This window comes from Piliocolobus tephrosceles, chromosome 15, assembly GCF_002776525.5.
Source record: "Piliocolobus tephrosceles isolate RC106 chromosome 15, ASM277652v3, whole genome shotgun sequence".
In the NCBI taxonomy this organism is placed as follows: Eukaryota; Metazoa; Chordata; class Mammalia; order Primates; family Cercopithecidae; genus Piliocolobus; species Piliocolobus tephrosceles.
Genome location: NC_045448.1, coordinates 32,440,466 through 32,455,265, shown reverse-complemented (window position 1 = coordinate 32,455,265; position 14,800 = coordinate 32,440,466). Strand labels below are relative to the sequence as shown.

At 39.3% G+C, this 14,800-nt stretch overlaps 1 protein-coding gene across 10 annotated transcripts in view; it reads right to left on the bottom strand.

Moving 5' to 3' along the window:
- The window catches only part of BIRC6 (baculoviral IAP repeat containing 6), a 254,915-nt gene that overhangs the window by 185,549 nt on the left and 54,566 nt on the right, over window positions 1-14,800 (bottom strand). For all 10 annotated transcript variants that reach the window (XR_002732443.2, XM_023216393.1, XM_023216386.2 and 7 more), the window contains exon 10: window positions 12,500-13,894. Coding sequence is in view for 9 of the 10 variants with exons in the window: in XM_023216393.1 (XP_023072161.1) it covers window positions 12,500-13,894 (1,395 nt within the window). In the remaining variant the exon portion in view is untranslated. The remainder of the gene's footprint in view (window positions 1-12,499; window positions 13,895-14,800) is intronic.

The window sequence follows — 14,800 nt, the reverse complement described above, 5'->3', positions numbered from 1 at the left end:
AAAGGCAACTATAAAGCTAGACAAAACTGTAATTTAACGAGGGTGAGGTAAGCAGGGAAAAGCAGTAGATTCACTGCCATCTCCAGATGGGACTTGATTGATGGAGAGTTTCCAGTTTAAAGTGGTGATTTCAATGGGAAACAAACAAGGTCTGCTACTTGAGGTCACAATTCTGTCTGGGGCAAACAAAGCCCTAGAAACACCAGGGATTTAACACGGAATTACATGTAGTAAGAGAAGCACAGGGGGCCTGGTAAACGCTCCACAAATCCCACCTTGACCAGAGGCTGTGCACATGTCCAGCAAAGACAAGAGGGAGCCCAAGCCATTACTACATCCTCAGTCGACTAAGCCTCCATGCCTATGCAAAAGAGACCTGAGAGAGCACAACAGAAAATAAACGCCAGGGCACACTTGAGCACAGCCTTACTGGCTAAAGGTATTTGGATACTACAACCTATCAATCTTTGGCTGAATACTAAGCTATGCTGCCACAGAAGAAACCAAGTAAGAAACAAGTCTTACAAATTAAAACTAGGCAGAATAAACGACAGAAATCAGCAGCTGCACAATACAAAAGAGATTTCACAGATTCAGCCAGATGAATTACAAAACAAAGCAATAACCACCTGGCAAAAGGTAGGGAGATCCAAATCTAGATTTCTATAGTGTTGTCTTAAATGTCCAGTAAGTAAATAAAATATTACAAGACATGCAAAGAAAGAGGGACCCACATTCAACATGTAAAACACACACGCGCACACCTTAAAATGCCTTCTCAGACTTCAGATTTAGCAAAGACTTCAAGGATCTATTATAAACATTTTTATAGAATAAGAGGAAGTCAGGGGTATAGAGAATTACAGGAAATAATGGTATAAACGACTCAACAAAAAAAAATACTTAAAAAAAAAGGCTGGGAGCAGTGGCTCACGCCTATAACTCCAGCACTTTGGGAGACCGAGGCGGGCAGATCACCAGAGGTCTGGAGTTCGATACCAGCCTGGCCAACATGGTGAAACCCTGTCTCTACTAAAAATACAAAAATTTGCCAGGCATTGTGGCAGGCGCCTATAATCCCCTGAGCTACTCAGGAGGCTAAGACGGGAAAATCACTTGAACCCCAGGAGGTGGAGGATGCAGTGAGCCGAGATCGCGCCACTGCACTCCAGCCTGGGCGGCAACAGCAAGACTTCGTCTCAAAAAAATAAAATTAAATTAAATTAAACAAAAAGTAAAAGAAGCTTGGAGACCTATGGGACAGATAACATATTAAGAACATACATGTAATGGGAATTCTATGAAGAAGAGAATTCCACCTGAAAAAATAATGGGCAAAAACTTACCAAATCCAATAGAAAACCGCAAATTTACTCAAGTTTAATGACCCTCAAATAGGATAAACAAAGAAATAACACACATATATATAAGCTCTTGAGCGTCAAAGGCAAAGGGAAGATCATGAAGACAGCAAGACAAAAATTACTCATCAGACATGAAAACAACAACACAAATTAATAGATCACTTATGAGAAACAATGGAGACCAAAAGCAATGGAATGACACTTAAAGTACAGAGAGAAACTGTCAACAGATTCTCTAGGTAGCGTTAATCCTCAAAAATGAATGTGAAATGAAGACATTTCCAGAAAAACAAAGACTGAGAGAACTTTATGCTAGCAACCTGCCTTATGGTAAGTAACAAAGAAAGCCCCTTAAGAAGAAGGAAAGCAACATCAAATTCACTGGAAAAAATAAAGAACAGAAATGGTAAGTAGGTGAATACAATAAATAAATGTTTTTCTCATTTCTTTGCCAACTTTTAAAAAAGATAATGGTTGTATAAAATAATTATAACATGTTTTGTTGGTTTTGTAGTTTTTTTTTTTTTTAAGACAGAGTCTTGCTCTGTTGCCCACGCTGGAGTGTGATGGCGTGATCTCAGTTCACTGCAACCTCCGCCTCCTGGGTTCAAGTGATTCTCCCTGCCTCAGCCTCCTGAGTAGTTGGGATTACAGGCGCCCGCCACACCTGGCTAATTTTTGTATTTTTAGTAGAGACAAGGTTTTGCCATGTTGGCCAGGCTGGTCTTGAACTCCTGAACTCAGGTGATCTGCCCACCTTGGCCTCCCAAAGTGCTGGGATTACAGGCATGAGCCACCGCACCCAGCCATTTTGTTGGGTTTATAACATACTTAAATGTAATGTATGGGGTGGGGGGGAGATAAGAGCAAAGTTCCTACATATTTTACAAGAATAAAGTATTATTCTGAAGTAGACTGCATTATTAAAGCACCAAAATATAACTCAAAAAAAAAAAAAAGCAGTATCAGAAAAAGAAACCAGAATCAACATGAGGACCAATGATTTCATGCCAAATGGCAGAGTAGGAAGCTCTAGGGATCAGTCCCTCCACCAAAGCAACCACTGAACTAGAAAGTGTGATTGGAATCAAGTATTTCAGAACTATGGGACCGAACAGGATATTTACAGAGAGACTGATCTCTGGTAAGACAGTGGCCCACATGAACCAGCTACCATCCCCTCCATCCTCAGCCCTGACACAGCTGTGGGGAAAAGTGGCACATGCGCTGGAAGCAGCTGGCTGGTGCCATGGCGGACAGGAGGGACCTCTTCTTCCCAAAATTGTGCATTTTGGTTGGTCTAGCAGTTACCTAAGGGACCAGAATAGACTCCTGCCTGAGTTTCACCCTTCTGAGACTGCAGCTGCTTCTCCAAGCAGCAGCCACCAGAAGATTTAAGGGGAAAAAGCCAAAACAGGATCTACAGTAAGATTTAAAGAGACAGAACTCTTTTTTGGAAGGGTAAGAGTGGGGAGAGGGTTCTACAGCTTTTGTACAAACAGTCTGAAAATGTCACAAATGGGTGGCTGCAGCTGGAAACAAGCAAAAACTCCCTGAGTGAGAGAATAAGATTTCTAGAGGTACCACATTACAATACTCAGAAGGTGAAGGTTCTGACTACAACAAAAAATTACAAAGCACTCAAAGAAACAGCAAAGTATGGCCCATTTACAGGAGGAAAAAAAAAAAAGAATTATCAGAAGCCATACCTGAGAAAGCCCAGATACTGGAATTACTAGTCAAAAACATTAAATGAATTCTCTTTATATAGTCAATTAGCTAAAGGGAACAATGGACAAAAACTAAAGAAAAACAGGAAAATGATGTATGAACATAAGATTATCAACAAAAAGTAAAACTGGACTTTTTCCAAATGCCAATGTTTTGTGCATCAAAAGACACTATCAAAAAAGTAAAAAGATAACCCACAGAACATGAGAAAGTATTTGCAAATCATATCTATTAAGATATGAATTCTGAATTTCTAAAAAAGTTCCTACAACTCAACCAAAAAAAAAAAAACCAAACAATTCAAAAGTGGACAAAAACATGAACAGACATTTCTACATGTATCATAGAAATACAAATGACTAACAAACATATGAAGAAATGCTCAACATCATTATTCATTAGGAAAGTGCAAACTAAAACCACAACAGATACCACTTCACAACCACTAGGGTGACTATTACCAAAAAGATCAAAAAGAACAAATGTTGGCCAGAGCGTAGAAAAATTGGGACCCTTCCAAACTGCTTGTGGAAATGTAAAATGGTGCAGGCTCTGTGGAAAATAACTTGGTGATTCCCAAAAGGTTAAACAGGCCAGACGCAGTGGCTCACATCTATAATCCCAGCACTTTGGGAGGCCAAGGTGGGAGGATCACCTGAGGTCAGGAGTTGGAGACCAGCCTGCTCAACATGGCGAAATACCATCTCTACTAAAAATACAAAAAATAGCTGGGCGTGGTGGTGCATGCCTGTAATCCCAGCTACTTGGGAGGCTGAGGCATAAGACTCACTTGAACTGGGGAGGCAAAGGTTGCAGTGAGCCGAGGTCGCGTCACTGCACTCCAGCCTGGGCAACAAGAGTGAAACTCCATCTCCAAAAAAAAAAAAAAGGTTGAACATAGAATTACCATATGACCCAGCAGTTCCACTCCTAGGTATATACCCAGAACAACTGAAAACAGGGACTCAAATATTTGTACACCAATGTTTATAGGGGCATTATTCACAATAGCCAAATCGCGGAAACAACCCAAATGTTGAGTTACAATAGTCACCCCTTACAGTAGTCACAGTTCCAAGACCTTGCAGTGATGACTGAAACTGTGGATAGTATCAAACCCTATATATATATATATATATATAGGGTTTTATATATATATTCATATATTTACACATATGATTAATTTATAAATTAGGCACAGGAAGAGATGAACAGTAACAAAATAGAACAAAAAATAGCAATATGCTGTTCACAATTTCACAAATAGAAGATTTGTTCTTACCATAAATCTTAGAAACCTGCACATACAATTTTTTTCTTTCCTTTTTAAGTCAAAAATGTTCACCTTTTCAACGTAAAGAAAAAACTTCAAAACGGCTTCACTTTGACATATCCGATAGCCACCATCACTATTCTGGAGCTTTAGGGCCATTATTAAGTAAAATGGTTACCTGAACACAAGCACTGCGATACCAGTGACAGACAATCTGATAACCAAGACAGCTACTAAGTGACTAACAGACAGGTAGTGTATACAGCATGGAGACACTGGACAAAATGATTTCTGTCCTGGGTGGGACAACAAGAGATTTTATTACACTACTCAGAAGAGTGAGTAATTTAATAATTATCAGTTGTTGATTTCTGAAATTTTCCGTTTAATATTTCCAGACCATAGCTGAGCACAGATAACTGAAACCACAGATAAGGGGCAGGGGTTGGGGGGGGTGGACGGGCCCTACTGTAATGGAATATTATTTGGCATAAGAAGGAACAAAGATGTGATACATACCACATGGGCGAACACTAAAAATATGCTGAGTGAAAGAAATCAGACACAAAAGGACAAATATATGATTCCACTTATATGAGGTATCTACAACAGGCAAAGTCATACAGAAGTAGAATTGAGGTTACCAGCGGCTGAGGGTAGAATGAATGGGAAGTTACTGCTTAATGGTTAGAGTTTTTGTTTAGGATGATAGGAAAGTTCTGCAAATCAGTACTGGTGGTTATACAATATTGTGAATGTATTATAGCCGCTATATTATATGCTGTAAAATAGTTAAAACAGTAAACTTCATTACATATATTTAACACATTTTAAAAAGAAAAAAAAAAAATTATAACCCATGACCCAACAATTCTACTCTTAAGAACTAAGAGCCTCAGGCCAGGCACAGTGGGTCACACCTGTAATCCCATCACTTTGGGAGACCAAGGCAGGCAGAGTACTTGAGGTCAGGAGTTCGAGACCAGCCTGGCCAATATGGGGAAACCCCATCTGTTCTGTAAAAATACAAAAATTAGCCAGGTGCCTGTAATCCCAGCTAACCTTGGGAGGCTGAGGCAGGAGAATCCCTCGAACCCAGGAGATGGAGGTTGCAGAGAGCTGAGATCAACACCACTGCACTCCAGCCTTGGCAACAGAGCGAGATTGTCTCAAAAAAAAAAAAAAAAAAAAAAAAAAAGAATACAAAGCCCCTTACATATGTGCACCAAGGAACTTACACAAGATGTTTATAGCAGAAAAAACAGAAATAAACAAGATGTCCACTGACAGGAAAATGGATCAATTATTTGTGGGTTTTCTGCACACCGGAGTACTAAGTATAAGTGAAAATTAAATGATCTACAAGGCATGCAACAAAACAGGTAATCTTAAAACATAATGAGAGGAAAATCAAGTCCCCCCAAACTAGGTAAGAGTTCGGTATCATTTTTATAAAGGGCAAAACCAAGCAAAATCAATAAAATATTCGCATCTGAAGCATAAAACCAGTTTTCTTTACAAAAGGAAAGACATAAAAATTATTGAATAACAGTTATCTGCAGGAAAAGGGCAGAGTTTGGGAGAGGGGAGGAGGGACACATTCATAGATGCACGATATCCGTACTGCTTTAGCTCTTGGTTTGACAGTAGGTCTCTGGATGTCCCTAATAAATTATTCTTTACTAATGTTATGTAAATTTTTTCTAAAAAAAAATCAGCAAAGGGATTAAAATGGTGTAATAAAAATATTTATTCAACACAAAAGAATGCAGTGAAGGAGTAACAAAGGAATGTAAAAAACATTTTAAAAAATCAAAATGGCAGACATAAATGCAACCATAGCAATAATTATATTAAGCATAAAGTCATTCCAATTTAAAAGGGTACAGGTTATCCAACTGTATAAAAAAGCAAGACCTAATTATATGCATCTAAGAGACCCACCTCAGATTCAAAATCACAAGTTAGTTGAAAGTAAAATTGTGGAAAAGATACATAATGCAAACTGTAACCATAAGAAAGCCAGAGTGATTTTATTAGTATGACACAAAATAGAGACAGAGGAATATTTCATAATGACAAAAAGGCCAATACGTCAGAAAGATGTAACAATTATGAAACAGTCTAACAAAAGAGCCGAAAGACAAGTGAAGCAAAAGTAGACTTAAAAGTGAACAATTCAACAAAAATATAGTTGGGGATCTCAATACTTGCTCTCAAAATTGATAGAAGAAGGCTCGATATAAAATCAGGAAGACTTTAAAAACTCAAAAACATACACTTACACAGGTGAAATTTATACAACACTCAAACCCATGGGTGCCCAACATACATTCTTTTCAGGTGCACGGAGAACATTCTCCAGGACAGACCAGATGCTGGGTCAGGAAAAAGTCTCAATAAATTTCAAAACACTGACTTCATATAAATTATGTTCTCTGACAGCAATGGAAGTAAGTGAGAGATCCAGAAGAGAAAGAAATCTAGAGAAACTTCAAGTATTTGGAGGCTAAACAAAACACTTTTAAACAATCTCTGGGCCAAACAAGAAAACAAAAGGGAAATTAGAACATATTTTGATCCAAATGAGAAAAAAGGAAAAACAAAATGTATCAAAATTTAGGAAGTATCACTAAGACAGTGCTTCCAAAAATATTTATGGCTTTAAATTTCCTGTATTAGAAAAGATCTCAAACCAATAACCTAAATTTCTACTTTAAGAAACTAAAGAAAGCCAGCATGGTGGCTCACGCCTATAATCCCAGCACTTTGGGAGATCGAGGCGGGCAGATCACGAGGTCAAGAGATCAATATCATCCTGGCCAATGTGGTGAAACCCTGTCTCTACTAAAAATACAAAAATTAGCTGGACGTGGTAGAGCGGGCCTGTTGTCCCAGCTACTCGGAAGGCTGAGGCAAAAGAATCACTTGAACCCGGGAGGCAGAGGTTGCAGTGAGCCAAGATCACGTCACTGCACCCCAGCCTGACGACAGCGTGAACCTCGGTGGAAGGAAGGAAGGAAGGAAGGGAGGGAGGGAGGGAGGGAGGGAGGGCGGGCGGGCAGGCGGGCAGGCGGACGGACGGACGGACGGACGGACTAGAGAAGAGCAAAATAAACCCAAATCAAGCAGAAGGAAACAATAACATTAAAATGGAAATCTAGTATAAGGGCAAACAGAAAAAAAACAAACAAACAAATGTTATTCAAATCAGAAGCTGGTTGTTTTGGAAAAAAAAAATTCAATAAAACAGATAAACCTCTGGACAGATTAATCAGGAAAAAAAGAGAACATACAAATCATCTATCAGTATCACAAATGAGAGCAGTGACATCAGTAAAGAGTCTGCAAATATTAAAAGGAATGTAGGGAGCCGGGCATAGCAGCTCACATCTGTAATTCCAGCACTTTAGGAGGTCGATGCAGGTGAATCACTTGAGGTCAGGAGTTCAAGATCAGCCTGACCAAGAGTGAAACCTCATTCATCTCTACTAAAAATAGAAAAATTAATCAAGCGTGGTGGTGTACCTGTAGTCCCAGCTCCTCAGGAAGCTGAGGTTAGAGAATCACTTGAACCCAGGAGGCAGAGGTTGTGGTGAGCCGAAACTGCGCCACTGCACTCCAGCCTAGGTGACAAAGCGATACTCTGTCTCAAGAAAAAAAAAAAAAAGGAAATAAAATAAAAGGATTGTGGGGAATATTATTAAATTCTTTATTTAAAACTTGATAACTTAAAAACTGACAAAAAGACTATCAGAACTCACTAAAAAATAAAAAAACTCAATAACTCTCTGTAAACATAATTGAATTTGTATATTCAAAATCTTCCCACTAAAAACATCTCCAGGCCCAAAGAGCTTCACTGGTGAATTCTACCAAATATTAAAGGAAAAATAAGACCAATTCTACGCAAACTTCACCAAAAAATTGAAGAGAGAATACTTCCCAACTCACTGATATCAAAACCAGATAAAGATTATAAAAGGCAAAAACTAAAAAAGATTACAAGGAATATATAATATCCCTGATGAACAATATGCAAAAATTATGAACAAAATTTTAGCAAATTGCATCCAACAATATATAAGGTAATGCATTATGACCAAGTGGGTTTTATCCCAGGAACACAAAGTTGGTTTAATATCCAAAAGTCAATCAATATATTTCAACATACTGAACTAAAAAGAACAACCAGGCCGGGCGCGGTGGCTCAAGCCTGTAATCCCAGCACTTTGGGAGGCCGAGACGGGTGGATCACGAGGTCAGGAGATCGAGACCATCCTGGCTAACACGGTGAAACCCTGTCTCTACTAAAAATACAAAAACTAGCCGGGCGAGGTGGCGGGCGCCTGTAGTCCCAGCTACTCGGGAGGCTGAGGCAGGAGAATGGCGTAAACCCGGGAGGCGGAGCTTGCAGTTAGCTGAGATCCGGCCACTGCACTCCAGTCCGGGCGACAGAGCGAGACTCCGTCTCAAAAAAAAAAAAAAAAAAAAAGAACAACCAAATGATCTCTATGGATGCAAACAAGTATTTGACAAAACGTAACATTCACTCCTATTGGAAACTCTTAGCAAAGCAGGAAGAGAAGACTAAAGGAATGATTTCCACAAGGAACAAGTACCAAAACAAGGATGTGACCATATAGTCCAATAATCCCAGATAGTGAGATTATTAAAGACTTTCAAAGCAATTATGGCTCAACTTCTTATTATTCTCCTTCTGAATATCAGTACAAGTATATAGACTTTATGTTGTTGGGGTCATATTTATATTCAGTATTGTTATATTTCACAGTATGTTCCCTATTAATTGCGGCCTTTTAAAAAACTTTATTTTTTAAGCATTAATATTTTGTCAGGTATCGTAACTGCACCCTATCCTTATACTCCACTGATACATCTTAGTCTTATTTTCTCATTTAAGTCTTTCTATTGATTTTAAATGTATTTGCACCAAGCAGAATACCAATTTATCTTTCATTTTAAACTCTACACTTTTATAAAGAAATTCATACTATATTTTATGCCTTTTACAAAATTTCATATATGCAGTGTGTATATATTCTATTCCTGAATTATCAAAGATAGCTTAACAAATCTACATTTAGTGTATTATTAATCCCATATAAAATTAACTTAAAACATATATTAACTATAGATTTATTTTTATGAAAAAACTCGATTCTCCACAAGAAAAAGAGTTTTATGTTATTTGAATATACTCAGAAGACAGGGTCACATCCATTTGATTCAGTGTGAGATGGTTTTTAAAAATCATACATGTACATACATTTTAAGACATCAACTTTTCTTTCCCCTTTGTTGCTATCTTTTCAAATGCACCTTCTTTAGTCAATCCCTGAAGAATTGGGAGATCATTTTGAAAGCAACTAACTTCTCAGGTTTTTCTTGTCTTTCATCTGGATAAATTCCCTATCATATGCGATCATGTTCTAGGAATTCCGGACTGTACAAACTCCAAGAAAACAACCATCTATTTTAAATACTTTTTTGTTTGTTTGTTTTGTTTGAGACGGAGTCTTGCTCAGTCACCTAGAAGTGAAGCAACGCGATCTCAGCTCACTGCAACCTTCTCCTCCTGGGTTCAAGTGATTCTCCTGTCTCGGCCTCCCAACCAGCTGGGATTACAGGCACGCACCACCACGCCTGGCCAATACTTTTATTTAAATGTTAAAAACCTTAATAACTTAAATATTTAAGGCGTAAATACTATTTCTCCTCTGAGTTACCGAAAGCATATCTCATCAAATAATTGAAAGCATTAAAAACCCTTATTGCATTTCTGGAAAATAGTAGTGTCTTACAAAGATGTGCCCCAAGGGGCCATGCCACCTAGGTTCGAGTCCAGCTCCATTTTGGATGACCTACAGCAAGTTAATTTTCAATTTTTAAATCTTGCAGGTAAAAAGAATGCAAAGAATTCAATGTAAGATTCTTCATCTTTTGTTGTATTATGGCAGTATAATGCCATTTAAAGTGCTCAGATGTTTGAATGCTGGCTCTGTCATTTATTAGCTCTCTTACTTAACAAGTTACTTAATCTCTCTTTCCTTCAGTATGTTTATCTATAAAATGGAGACAATAATAGTACCTTAAAGTTGGTGTGATGACTAAACGAACACAGGTCAAGTTCTTACAACAATGAACTGGAACATATGACCAATAAGTTCAAATTATCTCTGATACCACACAGAATTTTAATGGTTGTTCTGAAATCCTCAACTGTAATTCAAAGTTTTATTAGTCTAAAGTTATTAGACTACACTGTTCATTTTCTAAATTAATCTAGTTGGATTTTTATGATATTTGAAGATTTTTTTCCATTATACTTTCACTAGAAATTACAGAAATTTCACCAGGCACGGTGATCATGCCTGTAATCCCATCACTTGGGGAGGCCAAGGTAGGCAGATCGCTTGAGGTCAGCAGTTCGAGACCAGACTGGCCAACATAGGGAAACCTCATCACTACTAAAAACACAAAAATTAGCCAAGTGTGGTGACATGCACCCAGCTACTCAGGAGGCTAAGGCAGGCGAATCACTTGAACCTGGGAGGCAGAAGTTGCAGTGAGCCAAGATTGCATAACTGCACCCCAGCCTGTTGACAGGGTAAGACCCTGTCTCAAAAAAAAATAAAAGTAAAAGTAAAAAAATAATTTCACTACATATAGTTCAAAGAAGGCAATCTAACCACTACATTAACCATTATGTTCCTTGGCTAAACTCTTGCAATCTATTTAAAGAGAGGAAAAACAGTCTAATTACTATCAGAACCACAGATGAGATGCATACATAACTCTGCTCAAATCCTAATTCCTCTGCCATGCCTTAGTTATAGTCACTTAGGCTTCAACTATCTCCTAGTTCTAAATTCCTACTAGACAATCAATAGAACTATTCATTTTGCCTGATATTGTCAGTAATCCTTTTCAAAAACTACTTTATCTCCCTAACTTAAAATGTACATAAAGAAAAAAATAGGCCAGGCACAATGCCACATGCCTGTAATCCCAACACTTTGGGAGGCCGAGGCAGGCAGATCACTTGAACTCAGAAGTTTGAGAGCAGCCTGAGCAACATGGCGAAATCCCATTTCTACAAAAAATTACAAAAATTAGCTTAACATGATAGTGTGTAGTCCCAGCTATGCACTGTAGTCCCAGCTATGCACTGTAGTCCCAGCTATTCAGGAGGCCGAGGCGAGAGGACAGCTTGCGCCCAGGAGGTTGAGGCTACAGTGAGCTAAGATAATGCCACTTGCACTCCAGCCTGGGCAACACAGTGAGACCCTGAGAAAGAGAAGAAAGGGCCGGGCACAGTGGCTCATGCCTGTAGTTCCAGCACTTTGGGAGGCCGAGGTGGGTGGATCACCTAAGGTCAGGAGTTCAAGACAAGCCTGGCTAACATGGTGAAACCCTGTCTCTACTAAAAATACAAAAAAATTAGCCGAGTGTGCTGCCACACGCCTGTAATCCCAGCTACTTGGGAGGCTGAGGCAGGAGAATCACTTGAACACAGGAGGCGGAGGTTGCAGTGAGCTGAGACTGGGCCATTGCACTTCAGCTTGGGCAACAAGAGTGAAACTTGGTCTCAAAAACAGGAAAAGAAAGGAGGGGAGGGGAAGGGAGGGGGAAAGAAAGGGGAGAAAAAAAAGGAAGGGAGGGGGAAAGCGGGAAAGGGGAAAAGGAAAAGGAAAAGAAAGGAAGGAGAAAAAAAGAAAAAATAATTGCATACTATCTTAATCTATATAACGCTTCGAAATTTGCAAAACTAATCCACTGCTAGCCAAAGATCAGGAGTAAATCAGACCCCAAAAAAATGTATTCAGCAAAACTGAAAATTGTTTGCTAAGTATTTTTATTTCAGAAGGAAATAAAGACCAATAACTGTGCCAGAAACTTTGCAGACGTTATTCCACTCTAATAAGCCTAGGAAACAGACCTTCTTATCCTAGTTTATAAACAAATAAAAACAGGTTTAATGAATTTAACATAACTTGCTAATTCCTCTCCATCTATTTGAATTTAAAATTCACACTAGGTATGCACATAAACAAATGCCATATACACATGGATTTTATAAGATTTATAGCATAATCAAACAACTTACCTTTGGTGCACGCACACAGCCTGTCTGTGCCAGAGCAGTAAATCACAGAAACAAATGTGTCCTGTTCCTCAGTGCCCTCCTTTTTGGGAGGCTCCACTTTGGCCAAAATTTCAAAGTTTGAAAGATCTAGTATTTTTACATATCCTCCCTGAGTAGTTATTACCAGGTGTCCAAGAGTAGAAATGTCAGACGTTTTTTCTCTCTCAAAACCATTCTTTGAGGTTAACTGCATGTCCTCAATAGGTTCCTCACAGTCATCCTCTCGATTATCCAGTATATCTGGTGGAAGCAAAATGAGCGAGGTAATTGTGTCCTGGGGATCTTTGATATGTTGTATTTTTATTGGTTCCTCTTCTAAAGTCACTATCCGAGTGGCATAATTCATTTTATAAAGTACTAAATAGCCACCACTAACATTCCTCTGCTCAGGCTGAATTATCAAAGGAGTCTGTACATCTGCTGGTGATTCATGTTGGATTACACTAATATTTGCACCATTCACTACAGCAAGATTTGATTCCAGCTCACCTTTCCGTCTATTACATAGTGCAGAGTTTAATTTATTTAAATTATTCAAGGCCTCTACTTGATTTATTGCACTCAAGGATTCAACAGGGCATGTCCGCAGTCCTACCAACAAATGAATTCCGTCAGCACAAGGAGTTATTGAGTCTACACAAAGATTCTCCTCCTCTGCAAACTTTGGCAGCCTCAAGCACTGAACCAAAGTCCCAGGCTTGGGAAACACAGAGTTCCACTTCTCAGAATCCGGAGAGGTAAGGTTGGCTGCTGCATCTGCAAATTGCTGAATGTAAGTCACAGGAGGATCCTGCAATAACAACTGCTCCTGACTATCCAGCTCCATTTCAATAATCTGTGGAACAGTAAAACCATCATCATGCAAGCTTTTACTCATAATATTGTTCATCTGTGAAAAGATCTTTCCTGCTTTCTCATCAGATTCCTTGATGCTATAAAGAAGCAAAACCGGTAAAGTCCTCCTTACCAGAGGAGAATTGAGTTCTGAATTAGTGCAGGATTCATTGTCAGTTGACCCTTGTTCTGATATACTTTCACCCTGAGTTCTGCTCAGACCATCCAGTGACCTGTGAGAATTACTACTAATGGGTGAGGTAGCAGGAGATTTATATGTTAATAAACCTCCAGCTAATAAACACGGAAAAGGAATGTTGTGCTGTTCCTGATGCTTTTCCTTTGTCTTTTCACTCTTAGAGTTTGTTAAACAAGGATTTGCCCCAAGTTCTTCAAGATCCTTAACAGTATCTTCAAGCACATTTGCAACAATCTCCCACTGAAGTTTTTCTGGCTGTTGCAGAATGCTGAGTGCTGTTATATCAAGGCTTACTTCCATGGCTTCCTTCTGTGATGTATGCCCTTTAAAAAGGAACAATATTCATTAGACATAGCCTTGTAAAGATAAATAAAAATCAGTGGTTTAATGTTTTCATTAACTTTTTCTACTCATCCGGTCAGTACATTTTTTTTTTTTTTTTTTTTTTTTTTTGAGACAGATTCTTGCTCTGTCACCCAGGCTGGAGTGCAGTGGTGTAATTTCGGCTCGTCACAACCTGCGCATCCCAAGTTCAAGCGATTCTAGTGCCTCAGCCCCTCCCAAGTAGCTGGGATTACAGGCGCACACCACCACACCTGGCTAATGTTTATATTTTTAGTAGAGACAGGGTTTCACCATGTTGTCCAGGATGGTCTCCAACTCCCGACCTCAGGTCCATCCACCTCAGCCTCCCAATGTGCTGGGATTATAGGCGCGAGCCGCCGTGCCCGGCCTAAAAAAATTTAAAGTGCAGTCAGCCCTCCATATTTACAGGTTCTACATCCACGGATTCAACTAACTGCGGATGGAAAACATTATTTATTCATTTATTTATTTGGAGATGCAGTTTTGCTCTTGTTGCCTAGGCTATAGTGCAATGGCCTCATCTCGGTTCACCAAAATCTCCACCACCCAGGTTCAAGCAATTCTCCTGCCTCAGCCTCCCAAGTAGCTGCATCACCATACACAGCTAATTTTGTATTTTTAGTAAAGACGTGGTTTCTCCATGTTGGTCAGGCTGGCCTCGAACCTCCCGACCTCAGGTGACCCGCCCAGCTCAGCCTCCCAAAGTGCTGGGATTACAGGAATGAGCCACCGCGCCCAGCCAGAAACCTTTTTTTTTTTTTTTTGAGACAGAGTCTCGCTCTGTCGCCCGGGCTGGAGTGCAGTGGCCGGATCTCAGCTCACTGCAAGCTCCGCCTCCCGGGTTCATGCCATTCTCCTGCCTT